The sequence below is a fragment of the Lissotriton vulgaris genome, chromosome 5 (genome assembly GCF_964263255.1).
Source record: "Lissotriton vulgaris chromosome 5, aLisVul1.2, whole genome shotgun sequence".
Classification (NCBI taxonomy): Eukaryota; Metazoa; Chordata; class Amphibia; order Caudata; family Salamandridae; genus Lissotriton; species Lissotriton vulgaris.
This window is the reverse complement of record NC_141693.1, coordinates 539,868,700-539,894,204: the sequence shown is the minus strand read 5'-3', so window position 1 is coordinate 539,894,204 and position 25,505 is coordinate 539,868,700. Positions and strand designations below refer to the sequence as shown.

At 43.4% G+C, this 25,505-nt stretch overlaps 1 protein-coding gene across 4 annotated transcripts in view; it reads right to left on the bottom strand.

Annotated features, from left to right (window-relative positions):
• PANK1 (pantothenate kinase 1) overlaps nt 1-25,505 on the bottom strand; it is a 180,122-nt gene that overhangs the window by 75,113 nt on the left and 79,504 nt on the right. For all 4 annotated transcript variants that reach the window (XM_086921982.1, XM_086921983.1, XM_086921984.1 and 1 more), the window contains one exon: nt 15,875-16,227. In XM_086921982.1, coding sequence (XP_086778108.1) covers nt 15,875-16,227 — 353 coding nt within the window. The remainder of the gene's footprint in view (nt 1-15,874; nt 16,228-25,505) is intronic.

Sequence of the window (25,505 nt, the reverse complement as noted above, 5' to 3'; positions counted from 1 at the left end):
GGTCTTATACTTTCCAGTTTTTGAAATCCTTTTCTTAAAACATGGCGCTCGCGGTTTGGGTTGTAGCAGTTCGTTTTTTAGTCCGTTTTCAGTGTTGAGTATTGGTCACCGCTTTAAGATCTGGGAGTGGTTGATTCATGCAGTCAGCTGTTCCCATAGCGAGAGCGTTTAAACGAGAGAGGGAGACGGTTTTCTACACTCAGGAGTTACTAGCGAGGTGAGCTTCCGGCACATTGGTGTTTGGGCCGACAGATTTGATATACTAGTGATACAGGGTTATGGATCCTGGTGTATAGCTGATGTTTTTTATGCATTTACAGGAGAAGAGTGACGATTGGGTGTTTTGGAGTTTTTTGGTTTGAGCACAGTGAATAGAGTGTTCAAGGTAAGAGATTCTTTCAGCGTTTTGCGATCTTTAGTTGGTTAGCTGATTCCATAGCGATAGAAAGATAGTTTGTCTTTGTGTTTCATTTTCTTTTAGAAGAGGAGATTTCTGGTTCATTGCGACTTCAGTGAGTTTTTTTTTTTGTCATTTTCCACACACACTGAGGTGTTGGTGAAGGGTATTTTGAATAGGAATGTTACCATATTTTTACTTTTTTTGCATTGTAAAATCATGAAGATTGTGATGCTATGTTGAGTTATATGAATTCACTAATTGAAAATCACATTCAGTTTCACAGGCCCCCGACAAAGAGCTCTATTGAGCTCGAAATGCATTGGGCATAAAAAGAAAAAGTCGCCAGAAATCAAAGATTCGACATCTACTTACGTTTATACTGTATATATTTGTGTTGAAATGCGATAACATTTTTTGGATTATCAATGTAAAATGAAAGGATATATTTGTTGTTGAAACATGTTATAAATACAATTATTTTTGAAATTCCATAAGTTTTCAAGTATTTATAAACGTGTAGCGGTTTTCCGCCAATAGTAACAGTGCGCAGAGGTTAAGTGCTGTATACACTTAAGATAAGGTTTCTATAGTCAGGCACGGATAGGACAGACGTGCTACCTTAGCAGCACGCTTGGTTTAAATTGGAGAAATTTAAAACTAGTTGAGATTTTCTGAGTTTAAAAGTAGAGTACTCCTCTCACCCCCAATTCAAAAGTCCAGGTTCAGCCATTTTAGATTTTGTACCCAACCCCTATCCCCAAAGATTTTATTAATTGCGATCAGCAATGCAAAGCCCATTCTGAGAAGTAGCTGGCAGCATAGCATCATACCCCATGCTAGAATCTTAAATACAAAGGACTAGTCTAATGTATCTAATCAGTTGCTGTGCACGGCCAAGGATCGCCTGGAACCGTGATAAATTCAAATGATTGGAACCTGATCAAAAAAATGGGGTTAGAACTGTATCTACAGCATCAAACAATACAGATGAACTAGAAGGGATGAATGCTCTCCATCTGATGATGCATGACATATTTTACTTTTTATATCAGAATTAAAAAATAAAAACACACACACTATATATGAAAAAGGTAATTGCGAACCCGTTTATCGGATGTACCCTGCAGGTACTGGGCTACTCAACAACACAGAATAGTTTAGCTGAAATATCTAGTCTACTCTAGTCACTACAGGCATTTATTTAAGTGTTTCGTATTCCATTACTTTTATTGTAATACGTTTTTTCGGCCTTCATGTAAGACACACAAAATGTAAATTTACAATTTAAAGAAACGGATAAAGATATTATTGTGCTTTCTAAATGCAAAAAAATAAGCCATGCAACAAAGAAGGCATTAGTTAAATCGTCTACACGGTAAAACGATTATTCACCGATCATCGTGAATACAAAAATGAAATGTTAACCGTACTGTTTTAATATTTTCTTTGCCGAAGAGGTAAGTTTAGCACACTGTATTTTGGTCGTTCCACGGACAGGGGGCAAGAAAGGTTCCTTTCGTTGATGTATTTTAATAAGCTGTCTCTGCGTGCACATCCCCTGTCCACACAGGCCCAGAGAGCAGGAGACAGGGAGGGACAGGAGATGTGCACGCATGCACATTTCCTGTCCGTACGCGTGCACATCTCCTGTCCCCCTTACGCTGGGATATAAAGACTCGCTCTACAAATGAAAGATAAGAGCACAGGGGGGGTCTAGCAACTGGTAAGGATTCAATGCTTGTTCAGAAAGAGGAACATGGAAAAAGAGATAAGGAGAGCACTGGGGCTGTTGCAGAAAAACGTCCAATTTAATTGTCAATAACTGGAATGGAAGCAACGGGTTACGCATGCAAACCTTTATAATGAATGAACTACTCAATTTGTGTAAAGCACACAGCAGTCCACCAGGCTTGTCCACACTGTCTTCAGAACATGTCCGGTGGAGCTACCTGTTAGCTGAAGAGGAGATGGGTTGTGGATCCCCCCTCGGCCGTCACCTTCCCAGACGGATTTTGGGCAGACTTTCCTTCGTCTCTCTGTCATTTCCCCCTCCTACCCTTTCACCCCAGCCTTCCCCCTCTACGCTCCCTTCTTCTCGCCCTCTTCCCCTTTAATGTTTTTCTGTTGAGACCTAGCCATTTGACCGATGCCCGGTGGACCTACCGGATAGCTGAAGAGGAGATGGACAGCGGATTTCCCCTCGCCCGTCACCTACCCAGCCGCACCTTGGACAAACTTTCCCTTCGTCTCTTCGCTGTAATTATACAATGCCCCTTTTGCCCTCACCCCATTTTCTTTTTCTTCTATGCCCCTAAAAAGTTTTTTCTGATATCTTTTGGAACTAGTTTCCCCTCGTCTCTACGTCCTGTCATCCTCCTACCCCTTTACCCTATCCCCTTACCCTTCCTGCTCCATTCACCTTGTTCCCCTATGTTCTTTAAATGCTTTTGTTGATACTTGTGTAACTTTTAACTGATGTAATTTGCAACATTATTGTCCTCATGTAAAGCGCTCGGATTCCATCGGGTCTAGCCAGCACTATATAATAACTCAATTAAAGGTGTTCTCATTTAGTACTCTTTCTCCCTACCTCCTATCCTCTCTCCCCTGAATCTCTCACCTTACCTGCTAGTCTGCCTAGCCCCCTGTCCTTTGTGCCCTTTGACTAAGCACTCCTTCTCCCCTTGTTGGGGAAAAGATTCAATATTTATACTCTGGAGCCTCAGCGTACCCACTGAGAGAGTCCACTGCGCCAAGGGAGCCACTCACAGCTGAGGTATGGTATGGCACCCCTTGCCAAAGCACTCCCTCTCCCCTTTTTAGGGAAGGATCCAGTATGCAGGCCTGGAGTCTCAGAGACCCCTCTGAGAGAGTCCACTGCATAAAGGGAGCCTCCCGCAACAGAGATAGGGAAGTGATACCACTTCCCCTGGGATCGCAGCTTACTGGACTTTGGACATTGCTCTGATTTGTCTACCGGTTTGTGTCCCAGTCACCCTTCCCCACCTCTTTCCTTGCGATGTCCTTCACCCTCCCCTCCTCTTTCCCGCCTTCATTACCTATCTACTTCCCCAGCTCCTTCCCCCCTCCTCTGAATCTTTCCCCTTGCTTGCTTTTCCCCTTTCGTATTTGTGCTTATTGTTTATCTTGACCTTACAAGTAACTATGTTGCCATGCTCTAATAACTGTGTAACCTTTGTAACAATGTAACCTGTAACTACGATCTGATGCTCATGTAAAGCGCTCTGATACCTCCGGGTCTAGCCAGCGCTATATAAAACCTTTAAAATAAATAAATAAATAAAAGGACATATATAAGCATGTATAAGTGAATTTTCTAAATAATAGGCAAGTCATTGGCTTTTATGGAAATTTAGCTAAAACGATGGGAATGGGAGCTACTTTCTTTGTACAGAAAGAACATAGCAGTGATTCTGCCCAAACATCTTCTTTGGAGAAGTGGGGGACAAGTAGGCCAGAAAGCCTATTTCAACTTTGAGACCAGCAGAAGGTCTCTAGACACTAGAGCATGTTAAGCCATAGATAAGATAAAAGTTAGCTCATATAACTAAGTCCTTGCTCCAGTATGAACTGATGAGAGGGTTGCATCTGCCCCTTTTCAAGTTTAGTACGAGAAATTGCTCAAAGGCAACATTTCATAAAACAGATTACACCAAAAGAAGTTACACAGAAAACAGTTAATCTCTTTCTTGTTCTGGGATATTTGACATTTACAGCAGTGAGAGGAATGTTTCTAGGTTATCTACGCTTCCCTTGAACAGTCTCTGGCAACCCTGTTAAGATAATGCATTATTGTCGTTGTCTGTTTTTAATAGCATAGACAATGCTGTGATCAATTATAGAAATTATTTTAGGACTAGGTGGACTACTCTTACCTCCAGCATTTTTGTATGGCACACCTTCTCTGCTAGTGACTCCATCACTTGAGCGGCAGAGATTTCACATTTGCTCCCCATCCCTGTAATGAGGTGCCATCAATAATGGAATCAGTGGTTTCTGGAACTGAGACCCTTGCAGCAGGCTGTAAATCCTGCACCACCATAAAAGGCATAAATTGGTGCTGCAGGACACCTGAAACTTTCCCTCTCACTCTCCATTTTTCTGGAACCACTAAACCTCCAGGAACTTCTGGCATGGTTACATATGCAATCTTGTATCAAAGACGAGGAATACGCACAAATCTATGCTGCCAACAGGGAAACATTTGTTTGATCAATTGGGCACGGCTGTCTTTAGTGAGTGATTTTTTAAAAGTACAGATGACCATCTTTTTAATGAAGGAAATATTTTTGCCCAGTGCGACTCCTAAGAAAGGTATACTTTCAATTGGTTGTAGTAATGACTTTGATGGGCTGATTTTTAGATCTAATTACATGAGAATGTCCAGAGTTGTCGATGGGGGAAGCAAGATGGCGACCACCTAGAGGTCTTATTTAACAACAAGGGGTGGTGATGGACAGAGTTTCTGAATTAAGCAGAATACTCTCACCCAGTCAAGAGATCAGGGCTAGATCCAACACCGTTTTTTAGCTCACTGCACCATCCCAGCTCAGAACCTGGCTACATACAAATTAGTCTGTTCCTGTCCCAGTGCATGATGGGAACAGGGCAAACCAAACTACCAAGCCAATTCTTACACTGGGAAGGGAACAAGCTTCCGGGGACCGGCTTGCTTGAATCCTGATGGTGCAATGAGCAAGGGACTCACATCTGAGTATACCCTTCCACGCTTATGGTGGACAAAATATTTACCAACAAGGGGTGGTGATGGACAGAGTTTCTGAATTAAGCAGAATACTCTCACCCAGTCAAGAGATCAGGGCTAGATCCAACACCCTTTTTTAGCTCACTGCACCATCCCAGCTCAGAACCTGGCTATATGCAAATTAGTCTGTTCCTGTCCCAGTGTCCCTTGCTCACTGCACCATCAGGATTCAAGCAAGCCGGGCCGACGACGGCTGAAATGCCAGAAACAGGTCCCCGGAAGCTTGTCACCTTTCCGGTGAAGAATTGGCTTGGTAGTTTGGTCTGCCCTGTTCCCATGATGCACTGGGCCAGGGACAGACTAATTTGCATATAGCCAGGTTCTGAGCTGGGATGGTGCAGTGAGCTAAATAACGGTGATGGATCAAGCCCTGATCTTTGGACTGGGTAAGAGTGGTCTGCTTAATTCAGACACTCTGTTCATCACCACCCCCTTTTCTGAATCGACCACCTAGAGGTCGACTGCAGAACTGGCGAGTTGTGTCAGGTGGTGAATAGAAAAAACCCCTACATGACTACCGAATACAGCAAAGCAGCAAATTAGCAACTATCTAAGGAATTGGGAAAGGAAAATACCCCATACCTCTATGTTGGGGCCGCGGAAATTCCATCACAGGCTCTGGGCGACTCTCACAAAGATCGGACTGCGGATAATGGTGCGCTCCATTTGGAAGTATCTGCCTCACCTGGTGAACCTGCGGAGTAGAGGAAGAATGGCTCCGAAGCTAGCAGCCAGTGCCACTGGATCCAAGGCTGCTGCGGCAGCCCGAAAACTGCGGAATGAGGCTGTCGCGGACTCGGCCTCGACGGAGCAGATTGTAATGGAGCAGGCGCTGGGTGACTCGCAGCGGACACTTACACCTGACCCGCCGAGGAGAGGGAGAGGCGGCGTCACGGGAAGAATCGTCCAGCCGGCCCCTCGATAGTGGATATGCTGACGCTCGGTAAGGAGTCGCTGATATAGGCAGCAGGGGCAGCAGCGGCACCTGCTGTGGTGAAGGACGCAAGAAGGAAACAAAACGATGAGGTGAGCCCAGGCAAAATTCAGAATGCCTCTCAAGGCAGCAAACTTAAACCAGCTACATCAGGCACTGCTCCAATAATAGACCCTCCCCCCACATTGACATTGATAAAGAGGGAAATACTCTGTTAGGCAACACAGGGAAGGCTGTTATAGCTGATACACCCAGTGAGACCGTGGGCCCCATAAGGCTGATCCAAAATGACAAAATCAGCGGCGAATACATGGATATTTCAGAAAAGGAGTCTGCATCTGGAGGGGCAGAAGATGAAATGGGGTTTCACCATCCGGTTTCTGTGGTTGAGATCGGTGATGTGATGGTGGCATTGGATCTTCTAACAGGCGGCAAGGACAGACTGGATCCGGATAAAGAAAAGGAGCCTAGTGACTGCTTTTTTTCCATCTCTGAAGGGGCTGAATGGTCCGAAGATGACCGGAGCTCATCACCAGGGGATAGTAATCTGGACTCAGACCCTGAGGACAGTGATTTAGATCCCCCCACAACAACTAAGAACCCCAATTCTCAGTCAGACGCACAAGGTCGAAGTAGGATGTTAGGATGGGGGGGTGATGTTAAAATACTGAGATTGATTTAGAAACGACCCAGGCCGCTATTGCTGCATACATCACATGCAGACCCAGGTCTGAGCACTTCATGAGGGTGGCGGGTGTAGGGGGGGGGGAAGGGGTGGTGAAGGGGGTGGTGAAGGATGGGGGGTGGAGGGGGTTGAGGAGTTGGCTGGGAGTGGGAAGGAAGGGGGGCAAAATAAAATAAAAATTAAAAAAATAAAATACCTGGTGCTATTTGTTTTTTTTCGGTGTAGGGCTTTCTATATTGGTACAGTTGTTTGGGCGGACTCAAAAGGGAGGTGACAACCCAAAAGGGATAAATGGGGAAACTTAAGATATGTTCAGTTATTGTTGGGGGCTTACACGATTGGAGGAAGAGGCAAAGGCTGGGCCATTTTGTTAGCACAAACTTTATAGATGTGTTATGCTTACAGGAAACCCATCTACCTTGGAAAAAACATCTGTTAAGTATAAGAGGCTTCGATTTGCTGGCCTGTTCCTCACAGACGTCTACAGTTAGAGGGGTGGCAGTTCTAGCTAAATCCACATTGGGAGGGGCAAAGCGCCACAGGGCAGATACTTTAGGGAGGTGGGCACTGGTTGAGCTTGATGTTGGATGTACAATTTGTGTGATCTATGGTTCTAATCAAGATGATCCTGATTTATTTGATTTTTTGGAAGTCGAACTAGCGAATTGGCCTAGACCTAATAGAGTGTGTGGAGATCTAAATATCTCCGCTGACTTAATAAATAAGGGTCCTTATGTAGGGCGAAAGCCTAGGGTATTCCGAGCACGAGCTCTTTAATTAAGTTACATGGGCTAGCAGATGTCTGGGGGAACAAGGAACCTAATAACCCAGGGTTACATATTTTTCAGGTCCATTTCAGAATTATACTAAATTGGACTACTTTTTGGTATCTTCAACAGAATTGAAGAGGGTTAGTATTAATACGCTTCCGAAAATGATGTCTGATCATAGCCCATTAATTTTGCAATTTGATTTAGAAGCTTTTAATAAAAAACATTCAAGATGGACTTTTGAGAGGAAGCTATTAGCAGACACCAGATATGTGGAACATTTAAGGAAATGGGTCCAAGATTATTATGATACAAACCATTTTAGTGCATCCAGGAATAATGTCTGGGATGCATTTAAGGCAGCTCTGAGAGGGGAAACAATTAGCTTCTCTGCTAGGCTCAGGAAGGAGGCTTTCCTAGAAAATGAGAGAATGACTAGCCAGCTGGCAGCAGCAGAAGAGCAACATAGAGTGATATTGGGCAGGGGAAGGAGGTGGTGGGCAGCCAGCAGAGATTCTCACTATCAAAGCAGAGCTACATAAGTGGCTAGCTCAGAAAAGTGCAGGTGACTACCAGATCCATAGGGGTAAGCTATATGAGACCGATGAGACCGGAGAGCAGGCGGGTAAATTACTCGCACTTCGGATTAGGCAATATAATCTCAAATATTCGGGAAGGTAACCAGAACTATTCGGAACCAAATGATATTCTGAAAGTCTTCAAAAACCTTTATCAAACACTGTATAAAGAAGAGATTGGTCCTGATGCTGGTAACTGTGAGTTTGAGGACATAGGCCCCCAGCTGGGTAATGTGAACAGAGAAATGCTAGATAAATATTTGGTAATAGGTGAAATGCTGGAAGCACTACAGGAGCTAGGAGCGGGAAAGGCTGCAGGGCCAGACAGTATCCCGTTAGAAGTTTATAAAAGTATCCAGAATGAGATCGCCCCAATACTGCTGGACCTATTTAGCGGGATAATGTGTATTGGTCTAATTCCAGATTCCAGGAAGGAAACAAATATTATTGTGTTCCACAAAAAGAGGAATCTCAAAGAGAACACAGGATCAGATCGGCCAATATCCCTCGTTAATACGGACACCAAGATCTATGCCATGGTTCTAGCTAAAAGGCTGGGAAGGATCATTGGCGGTCTGGTATCCCCGTGGCAGCATGAGTTCATTCCAGGCTGAGGGACAACGGACCATATCAGGAGGGCCATTACTCTTTTTGATGTACAGGCTGCCACGGGGGGACAGATGCCATGATTCTTCCTGACACAGAAAAGGCGTTCGACCGCGTCACATGGAAGTATTTATGGGGGATATTGGATCAAAGGGGCTTTGGCCAAGGCCATGTATTGTGATCCTAAGGCCAGAGTCCAGTTAATGGGAGAAAGCTCAGAAAAAATTCACATCTCTAAATGGACGTGTCAGGGGTCCCCCTGTTCACCTATTCTTTTCGCCCTGTATATAGATCTGCTGGTATGGAGGATTTGTGGCTGCGACGACATTAGGCCAGTAGTTTTTAACAGGTTTTAGACAAAACTGTTGGCCTATGCCGACGATTTGGCCATAATTACCCCAGAACCTGATAGGGCTATGGCAGTTCTTACAGGGATAGCTGGGGAATTTGGTTGCAGCTCAGGGTACCTTCTGAACGAAAGCAAGACCCAGATAATTTGTACCAACAATACCAGAAGAGACGATACAAGATATTCTGATTCAGCAGTCTATTTAGGAGTCAGGGTTAGTTCAGTGACTGAGTCAATCATAAAAGATCATTTTAAACCGCTTTTAAAATCAATGACGACAGACCTTAAAATAATAGATGCCCTACATTTGTTTCTAATAGGGAGGGCTAATGTATTGAAAATGACCATGCTCCCCAAGATCCTTTATCTCTTTCGCTCTATTCAGTTTATGATAGAGGAGGCATTGATAAAGTCAATAGAGGCAGTTTTCATGAGCTTTATCTGGCAATATGGTAAAATCAGGCGCTCAATGAAATATCTGTCTCTTCCACAGGAAAAAGGGGGGCTAGCAATTCTGAATGTCAGATTCTACCAGTGGGCTTGCCTGCTAACCCTGAGGGCAATATTATTTGATCCTTCCACAAATATGTCCGATACCCCATTGGGCAAAGAAATCCCCCCTCCATCTTTGAATTGCTGTTGGGCAGAGAAGCCTTGGGGTTTCCACAGCGGAAAACTGATTGGCGCTATAATAAGAAAATGCGGTATAAGGTGTTAGATAGTGTTTGGGAGGTCTAGAAGTTAGTGTGAAGATCATTGGCAATTCTGAAAACTAACCATTATTTACCACTCTGGAACTCCAGCATCTTTCCACAATTCAGCGATGACAGAATGGGGAGGCTTTGGGAGCAGCAAGGAATTAAAAGATTAGGTGACATTCTTGAAGGGTACATCCTGATGAGGTTTGACAATATTCAGCAGAAATTTGGCATCCCGGCTAAACAAGGGTTCAAATTCTTGCGGATCGATAAAACTCTAATGGCAATTAGACCACGAATTTCCCCAGGGAGCAGATTTAATATGATTGACTACCTATTAAGTGGTGGCACTAAGATTAAAATGGTACATAAGTTCCTATTGTTAGGGATCCAGGATGACCTGGAAAAGTTTGAAGCCGCCTGGGAAATGAAACTGGGGGACCCGGATGTTGATGTGGACAAAGCACTGCAATTAGCTGGGAAACTTTCCGCTCTACAAATTCGAAAGCCAAATATTAAAAAACCCGTTTTAACGTATACTTTACACCAGCCAAACTATATGATTGGGGCAAAAGGGAGGAGGATAGATGCCCTAGGTGTCTGGAAGGGCCTGCTAACCTACTACATATGTTCTATCAATGTGAGAAATGAAGCACATTCCGAGGGGAAATCGAGAAGTTCTGGGAGGGGCTGCTAGGTGTTAAGATCAACTTATCTCCTACCCTAATGATAATAGGAACTAATAGTAAGCTGGGGTTGAATAAGGAGAAGGAAGCCCTTGTTTTTATATCTGTGGCGGTCCTCCGGATTACCATCTCGGCAGGCTGGAATGACACTGTAATACCTTCCTTCCAGATGTGGCTGGCTAGACTTTTGGGGAAACATAATATTGAATCTTCCCTATATGTGCATAGGGGCAGGAAAACAAGGGACTTGGGGCTGAATATCTGGGCCCCTATTAAGAGGTGGAGGGACTCTCGCTTATAAATATGGTCAGACTAGCAATGATGACAGTGAGTGGATGAGAGCTCCCATTATATATTGACCTCTGAAAGAAGCCGCTCCTGCAATGTGTTTTTATGGCACCATTATCCCGAAGTAATGAAATATTATTCTCTGTCTGTTTTAACTGTTTTTAGAAAGCCCTATTCTAGTTTGTATTTTATATAATTGTATCTGTTTTAAATCTGTGTATATTGGATTTTTTAACAATAATGTAATGTAAAATATATTTATTGTTGACTGTACCCCAGGTATTTTTTTGCTAATATTTTTTTTGTTTTTTTTTAAAGAACGTCCAGAGTTGTCCTCCGTTTATGCTGAAATTATAGCACAGAACTGTTCATTAAAAGTAACCAGACATCCAACTCCAGATAGACAAATATGTCCTTACATCTTAAAGCAGCTGCTACAGTTGTCATACACTTTGTCAACACTGTTGGTGCTGATACGATGTCACACAGAAGCAGCCAGAACTGGTAATGGAAAGGAACTGAGCGAAATGTCAAACATTTACTGTGAATCTTAAAAGTTGTGAGTAGAAATATGCACCGTGTAAATCTATAAATGCCATCAAGGCTCCTGGAAGAAAATAAGAGAAAACGTGTCGAAGAGCTAGAACTATCAACTACTCTTTTATAAATGTGTTGGTCTACTTCAGATCCAGGATAGGACAATAATCCAGGCTTGAGGTTTTTTTTTACAGTACCACGAAGGAATGGAAGTGGATACTCTTGTTCATGTGGAGCATTTGGTGCAATCAATAGCACCTTTTGTGCCTTCCGAACAAGATGCTTTGATGTAGAACTCATCACCTTTAAAGCTTGTAAGAGAGGAAAATCTGTATTTGATTTTGTAATAAGTCTTGACAATATTAAGCAATCAATTGTCTTTTCTAATCCTCTGGTAAAAAGGGAACTTTCACCGCGCACTTGACAGTTTCCAGTGTGAGAGTTTTTTTGTATAGAGTTGGGAGCCTTAAGACAGGCTGACAAAGGGTACTGAAGTGTTTGTCTCTTAGGTTTTTATATTTGAAATTATGGGTGGAGGCTACTATTTTTATTGCTGCAGCGGTCTCCTCCAAAATGGCATATGGGAGCATCCATGAAGACTACTGTCTATAAAACTTGAATTGACCTCTGGAGTATAGTGTGTCAGATTCATCTTTAGAAGTTGAATTTCGTTGCCTGTATGGGTAAACAAACAAGCAAGAGCAACACAAGAGTGTATGCATAATGTTCTATTGTGCTTAAGGGATCTGTAAAGTGAGTCTAAGCCACGAGGCATGCCTCACTGAGACAGCACAACATATCACAATCAGCTAAATAACAGAGTGCTTGCTTAACCTGGTAGCCTGGTCCAAAGTTATCATTCCTTCTTAGGGAACACCTTCACAGTTCTCTTTATTACCTCTGGGAAACATATCAATGACACAGCCTAAAGAGTTGAATACATTTCCACTATCATGAGCTCTCTGAACCGATTTTCTTGCTACCTTTTTCAAGAGGAGCAGAAGAGGCCAAAACAGTGTCACAAAAGCTTTTATTAGCCGCCAATACAACCTGTCAAACAAAAGAAGAGCTCTTTTGTAGAAATAAAAGATTGGAGTTTGGGGGCCTACAACTCTTTCCCAGGCAGCATTTACCTGGCTTCCAGAGACTAGATTCAGAACCGTGTGCATGGTTTGGACATAACACTGGAACTAAGTCCAGTAGATGTCTGTCTTGAGCGTTAAGAAGTTACAGCACAAATTTAATAGAGGTGTCACATACTTTGCCATATTAAGCCTTGCTGCCCCGTTAGTCACCTCATGAACCTTTATACCGAAATCCACTGGAGAATCTTAATGGTGAGGGAGTCTGAATACTGGCTTCATTGGAATTCATATTCAATGGTAGGTAAAGAAGAGTTTCTTCTTGACACATAATTATGAGGGGTGCAAGACATACAAGACCGTGAACTACAAGTCCTTGTACTTGTATATTATTACTAGCAGCCCGTCCCGACGTTGTCCGAGTATGAATTGCTGCCGGCCAATAGTATATTGTTTTGTAGGATTTCGTTTTGATAGCATTTCTTATCTGTGACAGGCCTGTGAAACGCTCCGATTCACAGTGCACTGCTGATGCACTTAAGAGTGCGCGTTCAGTAGTGTGTGAACTCGAGTTTCCCTACTTTATTTTTCCTTGCAATATTATTTAGCGCGAACTCTACAACATGGCATGAGCACAATTTACATTACAGAAGAACACATTCATTTGTGGTAAGCACAGGGAGACAAAGCGATTTGCCTGGAATCACAGGATGTTGAGCTGATGCAGAGATTCGAACGTAGCTCCCCAGCTCTAAAGTTCGCAATTCTAGAACTTGTGGCGGGAGGTGTGTCTAAAAGTGTATGTCGGTGCTGGCCATCAATGAGAGACCTGTGCATTTTTCAAATGGGTGGTGAAAAAATATGAGTATGTTGCTGGAGATGTGGGCCGCCGTGCCACCAATGTACTTGCCGGGGGAGGGTAAACACCCATTATTCCGCAACTTTCTTTCCGCATACCATCACTCTGCATACTTTCACTACGAAAGTACCATGACTCCGCAATGCCATTATAACGCATGGCATTACAAATTTATATGCTTTTACCACGCATACATTTACAAGGAAATTCGTTGTAAATGAATGAATGGTAAAAGCATGTTTTTTTTAATGTTTGGATAAGGTAAGTATGGGTATAGGGGTATATGTTTTGGGGTACTGAAGTATAGGTTTTGGGGTGTTTGGGTATTTTAAGGGTTCAGATATAGTTTTGAGTTATGGGGTACAGGGGTATTTTTAGGGTTCAGGGCTAGGTTTGGGTTTTGGGGTACAAGGGTATTTTAGGGTTCAGGGGTAGATTTGGGTTTTGGGGTACAGGGTTATTTTTAGGGTTCAGGGCTAGGTTTGGGTTTTGGGTACAGGGGTATTTTTAGGGTTCAAGGGTAGGTTTGGGTTTTGGGGTACAGGGGTATTTTAAGGGTTCAGGGCTAGGTTTGGGTTTTGGGGTACAGGGGTATTTTAGGGTTCAGGGCTAGGTTTGGGTTTTGGGGTACAGGGGTATTTTTAGGGTTTAAGGATAGGTTTGGGTTTTGGGGTACAGAGTATATTTATAGGGTTAAGATGGGTTAGTGTTTAAGGGTGTTGGGGTATTTTAAGGAGTACGGTGGGTTATGATTATGGAGTGCAGGGGTATTTAAATGGAGCAGGGTGGGATTAGCACACGATATGAGACATGGCATGAAAGGTGGAACGTACCACACGCCCCCAGCGTTTGTCACGCCCCCAGCACACGCCCACAGCACAACACAGACACGCCCACAAGGGACTACTTTGCTGGCACGGTTCTTTTACCTTTTAAATGTATATGGTGGGCGTCTGCATAGCCTATGTCTTTCTGCTGCAACTGCCCTTTCCAACGCTGTATTGGGTGTTGTGATTGGTGCTGTGGTTCCTGAGATTACCCGCCTCAAAGGTTTGGGCTCTCTCTTTATTATATTAGTATGGATGTGCAACAAGTATGGCATTCTTCTTCTTCTTGATGTTTAATAGACTTCTCCCTTAACTGTTCCTTTGACAGTTGCCCTTAACTGTTCCTTTAACAATTGAGGTGACAGAAGTGGTGGTGATGGTGGCAAAGGAGACGGCAAAAGAGGGCCAGAGTTGAAGCAGTTAATGGAATCACAGGTCGGGAAGCAAGCAATGAACTTCAATGATTGGTCAGTAGTGACATCCTCATCACAGAGTGATTTGGCATTGATGGACATAGTGCTGTTTCCTGAGCAGATAAACCCTCAGGTCCCCTTGATTGATGCCTCACCCTCCACCACTGACATGAGTAGGAAGAGGACTTATGCTCCAGTAATAGACGAAAATGTATGAAAGCTCTCTTGATTCTAACCTTTTTGATTTATTTTAGGAGACGGGCATCTACAAATATAAGCCCAAGCCTTCCTGGAATTCTTCCCCTCACAAGAAAAAAAAAATCTGTCAACGGAAAACCTGTATGGAGGCTTAATAAAGTAAATAAACTTCTCAGAGTAGGTAAACCATCTCATAAAAAAGTGAAAAAGATGCACTCGTCCTAAATACATACTGCGAAAAAGTCTGAAAACACCAGAAGTTGAGTGAAGAGGTTAAGTGGATTGGGACACTTGGTTAAGGGAAACAAAGGTCCATCAAAAGTTGATGAGCGAAAAATAGCCTTGTTTGTGGATCATTAATGGGGAGGCCAAAATAAAACTGCCTGACTGACTGGCTGCACGATGGGAAGACTGGCAGATTTTAAAGATACACTGATATAAGGCACAGGAGAACAGCCTTATAAAAGTTAAACAGTATGGCCCACCGTCTCAGAGCATGGAAGGTTACTCCCAAGTGCAGGGAGAGAACCTTATGCTTTGGAATGGAAATCCTCTTCTCACCTATGAGAGTAACCTTATCCAGTCAGGTACTGCACCTAGTACTGGAAATCATGTACTAATAGATGTTGTTGGACAACTTAGAAGAAGTCCATTGTCAGTAAAGGATAAATGAAGATCCAGCTATAGTAACCATAATCGGTTTAAGCTGACAGGTTATAGTTTCCTAAAATGACGACAGAGTTGCTGTGGATGTCAATAACAGACAAGTGGCTCTCACAAATAAAGCTTTTGTTCTAGCTGGACACAAGGATGCAAACACAACTGTGAACAAAAACTCCTCAGAGGTAAAAAAAAAAAAAAAGTATTCAGGGAGAACCCTTCTAGATGAAAGTGAAGCCAAATCGTTGATAAAGCTGTAACACTATAACACAGTGTCCAATTAGAAATAAAAACTAATTAGGCGTCTATGTTCATATGAACGGTTTGGAGTATGGCAACACGTGTGGATTCTGGAAGCAAACGCGTAGGTATAGTTTTCATTCAAACACTAGCTCAAGAAGTTTCATACTGTGGAATTGTTGACATTGGTTGACATTTTAGTAAGTCTATATATTTTTAAAAATAACTAATCATGGAGCCCTCTTTCCCATTAAGTACTGGTCACTTTTTCCACATACCGTTCTAAAGTCCTCCTCAAACTTGTAAGCCCCACCTCCTGTGGCACAGAGTGTAGTGTGCAAGCTGGAGAAGTTCTTTTCACTCCCCATCTGAATGAACCTGTGCATTGCACAACTTGGAAAGCGGATAAAGTGCAGGTTCCCTGTGCGCCCACACATCGTCAGGTTTTTCAGTTCAAGGTGCACATCTCTGATCCCAGTTTTACCATAAGCTGTATTGGAGGTTAAATACTTCCTAATGCTTTTCAGGTTCTCCACCTCCTCCTGTTCCTCTTCAGCAGTAATGTCTTTAGGTTCAAAGTACACCAGTTTCACCAGTGTGCCGCCAATATCCATTCCAAACCACGGAAAAGCTACAGGAGAGGAAAAACATAAAAGACACTCCTAAATGTGGGCATTATATACACAACAGGCAAAAAAACAGAATGTGCAACATGTTTCATTTCAATAACTGATTCTAGCGCTTCCTATATTTATCACAAATAATGTAAACTTATTAGATGGAAGCAGCTATGATTTAGTGTTTTTTAAATACATTACAAGACTATTTCCAGCTCTAATACATTGATAGTATTGAACTTTCTAGTACTATTCTTACTCCATAAGTATGAAAGCTATTGTATGATGATTGAATTTTGAAACTTTAATTCAGGCATCTGTGATTCCCTGTACAACTATTACGATACAGAATGCAGCTGTCCGTGTGAAATACTTATGTACGCTAAACTCTCATTTTGGGCTTTCAGGCACCAATATTAATGGCTGTGCTTCCTTCCTTCCACTCGCGGTACAAAAGGGGGTGGTGATGGACAGAGCATCCGAATCAATCAAACACTCACACCCAGTCAAAAGATCTGGGTTTAATCCATCACCGTTCTTTATCCCACTCTGCCTCCCCAGTTCAGACACGGCTATATGCAAATCAGTCTGACCCTATGCCTCATGGGAACAGTCCAGCCCGAACTGCCAAGCCATGTCTTCCCTGGACCGGAAACAAGCTTCCGAGGACCGGTTTCTGGCATTCCAGCTGTCTTTAGCCTGGCTTGCTTGAATCCAGTGGCAAAGTGGAGTAGTGTGGCTCACTGGTTAGAGGCAGCAGACCCGAGAGCAGAGGACGGCCCGGGACCAGGGTTCAATTCCCGATGCGGCAGGGTCGTGGACCAGGGTCAGCGGACTCGATAATTCTCATCTCGGTGCCTACTCTAACCAGGGATCACACTCCGCAACTCTGGGCATTAGCTTGCCTCATCTCCACAACGGCCCCCCACATACGCCGGGGATGCCTGGTTTCACCTTGGAGATACCCAGTAGGGACCATCTCACAGGGAAAGCCGGGACGGGTTCCCCAGTGGTCTACTGCGCAGAGATACTCCTTCGGGAGTCGATTCTAGCGCATTACAAACCCACAATTAATTAATTAATTAAAAAAGTGAGCAAGGGACTCACGTCTGAGCATACCCTGCCACACTTATGGCAGCCAAAAGGGGGTGGTGATGGACAGAGCATCCGAATAAATCAAACACTCACACCCAGTCAAAAGATCTGGGTTTAATCCATCACCGTTCTTTAGCCCACTCTGCCTCCCCAGTTCACACATGGCTATATGTAAATCAGTCTGACCCTGTGCCTCATGGGAACAGTCCAGCCCGAACTGCCAAGCCATGTCTTCGCTGGACCGGAAACAAGCTTCCGAGGACCGGTTTCTGGCATTCCAGCCGTCTTCAGCCCGGCTTGCTTGAATCCACTCAGCATACACAAAAATGATGGCTGGAATGCTTTATTAATATCAGCCACGGGTAATTGCTCGGGCCTCATCCAAGTTCATCTTTCTTTTGCGCACCATATCACCTCATTTAGACCAGCTATATGCAAATCAGTTTTGACTCTTCTCAGTGGTAACAGTTCAGCCCAAGCTGCCAGGCGATGACCTCACTGAACCGGAACACAAGCAAACCAGGACTAGTTTCGCCCTTATTCGGGTTCATCAGCCAGGTATGGTAAACAATGTTTACCACAAATCTTTTTCCCCGCAGAGAATCACAACACAGCTGTTACAATGAATGCGTTGGATTCCGCATACCATTACTCTGCAAGTCTACTATTTATTGAGACCCTGCAGATGTTTTTGAAAACAATTTATGGAAGGTAATATGATTTAATATTGCAGCAAACACTCCTTACAAAGCCAGTACAAAAGAAAATGTTTCTGCAACTTCAGACCATGTGAAGGACATCCCCCTTCTTTGTTTGGCTGCTAAGAATTGATGGAGCAATCTCTCTATGACTGTGCCGTAGTCATTGCATTGTGTAGTTGAATTGATGTACATATTTAATCTATATATGCCGGTAGTGTGAGGAGGCGATTAAGGGCAGTCTGCATCTCTGATGAGGCCTACCTACATCAGACTTCTAAGCCCTGTTGAAGTTTGTGAAATGTATTTAGCGAGTTTATCACTAATAACGTACACTGTGGAAATGTTATTCCTGACCTCAGCTATCATGGATGTGATGAGCGATACAGCAAAGTAACTGAAAACATGCAGCATGCTAAGGGATGGGGTTCGTGTGTGACAGAGCTCTAAATGGCATAGTGAATCTGAAGAAGGCCAAATTCATAAAATGCTTTTATAACACTGCATCACTCCAAACCGTTTAAGGGGGGGCTTGTTTCTCAGTGCTCATAGCTCTTTTCAATACACAGGGTCAGATAGAGACATACATCCAGCCAATAACAACTGTTATATATGCTACACGGTAATATGATGTTAAGTCGATAATACACTGCCCCCCCCCCACCCACACATCAAATGTTGGTTTCTAAAATGTAGCAATTGTGATTCTGCGTCTTTCTTTATTACACATAGGTACATCTTGAAAAGAGAGAATGCACTCAAGAATGGAATGTGGAATCATGAAGGAAACATTCTGTAGGCATTAGGGTAGGGCCATCACTTTAACTAGTGCCATTGTTCCGACCACTGACAGAAGTAGGCGGCTGTAGTTTAAAACATCTTTCCAGTCCTTTGACCATTGGGAGATTATGGTCTGTCCGGACCGTGATCTCTTCATTGGCAATGTAGCTCCCCATATATTTTTTTTAAGCCTGTGGTCACCCTATTCCGAGGGTTAGATATGCACTCTCATGTCCACCATTGGTTGGACAGGGGAAATGCTAGACTTGGCCCAGTTAACCCTATTTCGGAAAATGAGAGGAGTTATCTAGAATCTGCTCCACTCTCAGGCTTGAGTGTTTGGGTAGACTTGGGTAAAGGAAGGCCAACAGTATATAGGGAATTGGCTTCTAGGTCTGTGGTCCATCTGATACATGTCAACTTCATATCAAGAAGGTTTGCTGCCAGAGGCTAAATCACTGGTGTAAAACACAGAAGTGAAAGTGGATACCATTGCCGGGTACCCTGCCCAATGTAGAATGGGTATGACAAAACCCAAATGATCCTGAGCCTCACCACAGGTTCTTTTTACAGAAGATGAGTGTAGCAGATAAATATCTGATTCATGAGGAACATATATTCCCAGTCAAGGTAATCAAAGACTTTTTCTAGGGGTAATCTGAGATGCAGTAAGTAAGGAAGAGAAAAACGTAAGTAGCCATTTTTACCTGTGCCATCAACTCCATCAATCAACCAGGGGGTTTAGTGCCCTGCCAACTATATTTGAGCACCCATGAAGTGATATCCCAATGCCAATGGTATGAGGGCTCATGCTCGCTACTCTCTCAAATAGGCCACTAGTATGCCTCTTCTTAAGAAAGAAGTGATAGAAAAATAAAGGGTTGACCCAAGAATCACTGGAGACCAGGGGTATTCAAATAAAAAAAGAAAATAAGAACAGTCGTCCCTAATATACATCTAAAACATTAATTATTGCTCAATTATTTAATAAAGGATTTTTTCGCCATCTAAGAATAGGTGCCAGTGACAAACATGCTCAGTGTTCTCTTTAGTGTGATATGCATGACTAAAGAGATCAAATGTGTATATCATCTAATCAGACAAAGCAGGGCCCGTTTAATTACAATACAAAATGTAATTATGAGACTGGCACTAGTCAACATCGGTTCGATCCCTTTTAGAGATGTGGGATCATCATCAGGACTCTAGGGATATGGAGGCCGAAAGAGATTAAAAGATAGTTCACTCGTCCGAAGGAAAGTCAAAGGCTCAGGGCTGCCCTGTACCAATCACACAATACGTCCGACACCCTTAAGATTCCCCAAGCGGACCATTCTCCCCAGGGGCTCCATACTGGAACTCTCCACTACCTTTTGACCTTTGAGGCCACACAGGGATCACTGAATCGCTAGGGGGGATTTTTGTTATTGGTCCACGCTCAAGTTTTCCCAGGCACCAGCTACATCTATCAACTCCATAACATTATAGGAATTCCATCCTGCCCCTATCCTCTGGACCATAGGAGCCCTGCAGCTATTGTTGAAACATACTTTTCTGCTCCACTTCAAGAAGGCAATATTACCTGCTACTTCTCTACTCACCGCCTTGTTGTACTGGGCCCTTGTGCACGGCTTCTCCATCACAAACGAATTCCACAAATATGTGAATTACCACGTCTTCTGACCAGTATTTGGATCCTAACATACTTAACTGCCTGTGTTTCCTACCAGCCTTCCTGTCACAATGGTGCTCTCTAGCTTTCTCTAATAACATGAAGGCCTTACAAAACCAATTTTTATTGTTATTATTACTATTGACAATATACTCACATTTTTCACTCGCTCTGAGTGTTTTTCGTCATCAATGTTGCCACTATCACAACAATATACATTTGTGAATCGAACAAGTCATCCTCTGCTTGTCATCCATTTGAAGAGAAAATTAACTAATGTTGCTCTGGAAAAAGCTATTTTTTGGGTGGAAAGATTGCTGCAATAATCTAAGCAGCAGAACTGTACACTGTATGTTTGCCTTTTGGTGTAAACAAGGAGTATCCCTATGCATTTCATACGTCACGGTGCTGTCACTATCTGTCTACTTAATAGTCACACCGTATCCACCCATAACTTTCAATGCAAGTGAACAGTGTCTAATTTAAAGTAGACTGTGTCCCGAGAGCTAGAAGATTTAATGGTTCCTCCACAAAATACCTTCTTACATAAAGAGACAAGTAGCTGCAGCGTCTACTACAGAAATTGAGCCTCCAGGCACTAGGGTGCCGCATGGTGGCATGTGCTAAACCAAGTCTGTTCCAACAACTGGCGCCTGATTAAGAAAATATAAAAATATTATATACAACATACATACATAAACACAGGCAGTATCTTCTGATGAAGTAACTGGAGACACAGTGGGGTTCTGAGGAAGGGTCTTTAATGCAGCATAGGCATGAAGCGTTTCGGTATAAATACCTTTCTCAAATGCCATTACACATCACAGTTTTCCCACCAACCTTACTTTTAAATTGTCTGAACACTCCCACAATTAATTGTAGTATTTGCCTTATTCGCATTTCCTGCTTCTCTGCAGTCCACATTGGTGAACTGCAGTACCCAGCGTGCACCTCTCAGGATAACTGGGTTAAGTACTGATTTCCAGCGTATTCATCTCTTAGTGAGGACTGGAGCAGTGCAATTAAAATGTCCAGTTGGCTAAAAATAACGTTGTTGCTACAGAAAGTTTCCCCTCCCCAGTCCCCAACGGTCAGCTGCATGTATATATATATATATATATATATATATATATATATATATATATATATATATATATATATATATATATATATATATATATTCGTGAGGAAACTCAAGTTACACAAGTATCACAAAATCAGAATCAATACAAAGGGACCGAAATTTGCACAGAAAAGACTAACAGCCACTGATATCCTATCCTGTGAAGATCTGAGAGGGATAGAGAATCTTGAAAATCTAAGACTGGAAAGAGAGACACAACCATCACAGGAAGATACCATGATTAACAGAGCTCTCGCAAATGAAATAGATCAGGAGAGAGAGGAAAGCAATATGAAGCCAATATCCACGTTCTGCCCGATAATGCCTTGGGATGCCATAGATGCATTTTCAGAGACGGTTCTGAAAGATCTAATAACTCTAAGAGGCAAACGGGAGAAGTCAACCAGGAAAGATAATATCACCCCACAAGAAAGGGAGGCCTTACGTATCCTGGAAAAAGAGGAGAACATAATAATCAAACCCTCAGATAAGGGGGGAAATGTTGTGCTTCTAAAACGTGAGTACTACCAAAAGGAGGCACTACGGCAACTATCAGATATGCAATACTACCGGCAAACTGATGAGAAACACTACAAGGAGGGCATTAGGAGGTATGATGACCTAGTGAACAAATGGTACAAAAAATCTATGTTGGGAAGTGATGAAAATCTGTACTTGAGAAGCAACAATCCCACGATCCCTACCTTCTACCATTTACCCAAGCTTCATAAAAATGCAAGGGAGCCCCCGGGAAGACCTATAGTGTCATCCATAAATGGATTAACTGAGAACATGTCAAAATTTATAGACAGTTACCTATTCCCTCTGGTAACCAAACTCAAATCTCACGTAAAGGACACCAAAGACTTCCTCACGAAAGTATCTGAAATAACTTGGGATCCAACATACCTGATGGTCGTGCTAGACATAACTAGCCTATATACCAACATCAGACATGACTTAGGCTTAGTGGCAGTGGAACATTTTCTAAACAAGAGACCTGCCAGATTCGCTTTGCACAATCGCATGCTGCTGGAATTCATAGAATTCTGTTTAACGAGCAACATCTTCCTGTTCAATGACCAGTTATATACCCAGGTCTCTGGGACCGCGATGGGCACCTGCTTTGCTCCCAGCTATGCGAACTTGTTCGTTGGCTGGTGGGAGGAGCGGGTGCCCATGGCCCTTCAGACTGAGGGACAAGGAACAGAGAGAGTGGTACAGTGGTTCAGGTACATTGATGACCTCTTCATCGTGTGGCAAGGGACGATGGAGGGTGCACAACAATACATAAGAATGCTGAATGACAACAACTGCAATCTACACTTCTCAGGATCCATCAGCACAACAACAGCTGAATACCTAGACCTAAGAGTGGAAATAGATAATAACCAGCTACACACATCACTGTATCGCAAAGCGACGGCAGGCAACTCCATCCTGCGGGCCGACAGCAACCATCCGAAAAGGCTGATACAAAGCATCCCGTATGGGGAACTTCTCAGAATGAGAAGAAACAGCAGTAGAGAGAAGGACTTTGAAACAGCAGCGGCAGGTTGCATAGCTAGGTTCACAAAGAGGGGATACGATCCGGACTCTTTGGACAAAACTCTGAAGAAAGTGAGAAAAATAAAAAGGGAAGATCTCCTAAAACCAAAAGCACCAAACGAACAAACCAAAGATGAGGGAAAATTTCGTCTAATCACACCATATACCAGTGATTCTATGGGACTGAGGAGAATTATGCAAAAGAACTGGCATATTCTGGAAACAGATCCTATTCTGAAAGATGAAATTCCTACGAAACCCCTGATCACATACCGCAGAGCAAGATCATTGAAGGACTCCCTTGTGAGAAGCCACTTCAAGAATGTGATACCAAGAACAGGAAAAATCGCAGAAATGGGTGGGTTCTTTCCCTGCGGAAAATGTAAGGCCTGCTCGGGATGCAAGAGAGTGCGAAACTATGACATCCCGGGAGTAAACATCATAAAACCCATCAAGAAATTCTTGACTTGCAGCACGAGTTATGCGGTCTATTGCCTAATCTGCCCGTGTGGATTGAGATATATCGGGAGTACGATCCACCAACTGAAAATCAGGGTACTTGAGCACCAAAGGGCAATAGACAAGGCAGATCCGGCATACCCAGTCGCGAGACACTTTGACTTGGTTCACCAAAGGGATAGAACTAAGCTGCGGTATTTTGGCATAGATTTTGTACCTGAAAATCCAAGAGGAGGGGATAGGTTAAAAACTTTGAGACGCCTGGAATCAAGGTACATAATCGACCTCATGACTAAAAGTCCAGGCGGGCTGAACCATGGGGAAGAACTGGCGGTTCATTTAGGAAAATAAGCAATATGAGATCTCCCCGACATTTCTCCATGCTCTGATGCATAGTGACATTTAACATTTACAGCAATGCAACTTAATTGTTTATAGTTTAGTTTAAGAAGCTGATCGACGGGTAAAGGACAATGGGGACACTGTACATATTGATCACTGGAGTACTTGCCAATACATGGCAGGATGGACAGGGGAAACGCTTAGAAGGGGCCTAATACTTAAGCCCCACATCACCCCGGATGTGGATACACGGGGATCCATGCCGATCCACGGCTTGATTTACTCTGTTTCCCTTTAAGCGGTAATAGGCACCCGATTGTGAACTGTATTTGCACGTTCCAAGATGGCGCGCCCGTTAGAAGTGGGTAGTCCATCTACCATGTTTATGATTGTGTTGATGCTATACCCCCGGCACGTCCTCACAGTGTAATTGACACTGAGGAAGGCGTATTGCTGAAACGCGTCTGTCAAACGAGTGTGATTAAAGTTTTGGTGTGAGCACTGCAACCCTTTGGTTTCCACGAGTGCGGTTCTTTGGAGAGTACAAATCCGAGGCTGAGCTGTATATATATATATATATATATCCACACAGTCCAGGATCCAAATTTGGAATGGCCACAACAGAAGCTTTTTAAAGACGCTCTTTTATTGCCTCACGCTGGTGAACAAACAGGCAGCAAATCAACTTCAAAGTCTTATTTCGCCAAACGCGTTTCGAGAGTCTTGGTGCTCTCTTCATCAGTGGCTGGTTGGAGTAAAACAAAGCTGCTGCATTTACAAAATTTAATTAGTCAACACCTGCCCCTCCCAGGGCGTGGCCGCACTCGGCCTTCTGGGTGTTGTAGTGTCAGTCTGTAATGAATCCCAGTGGATGCGCACTTCGTACCATTCTCTGCAGATTATTTCCCATGTGGGTAGAAGTGAAGCACTGCTTTCATTCACCCTGCTTTGCTAGAGCAACGGAGCGCGGGTTACCGCTCACACCTGGATAGAGACGTTCCCCCTTCTGCCTTAGATCACTGACATCCGATAGGTGCCTGCAAAGGGTCGTATATATACGATGGGCCATATCCACGACCAGGAAGGGCCGTTAAAAATCCACACAGTCCAGGATCCAAATTTGGAATGGCCACAACAGAAGCTTTTTAAAGACGCTCTTTTATTGCCTCACGCTGGTGAACAAACAGGCAGCAAATCAACTTCAAAGTCTTATTTCGCCAAACGCGTTTCGAGAGTCTTGGTGCTCTCTTCATCAGTGGCTGGTTGGAGTAAAACAAAGCTGCTGCATGTCAGTGATCTAAGGCAGAAGGGGGAACGTCTCTATCCAGGTGTGAGCGGTAACCCGCGCTCCGTTGCTCTAGCAAAAGCAGGGTGAATGAAAGCAGTGCTTCACTTCTACCCACATGGGAAATAATCTGCAGAGAATGGTACGAAGTGCGCATCCACTGGGATTCATTACAGACTGACACTACAACACCCAGAAGGCCGAGTGCGGCCACGCCCTGGGAGGGGCAGGTGTTGACTAATTAAATTTTGTAAATGCAGCAGCTTTGTTTTACTCCAACCAGCCACTGA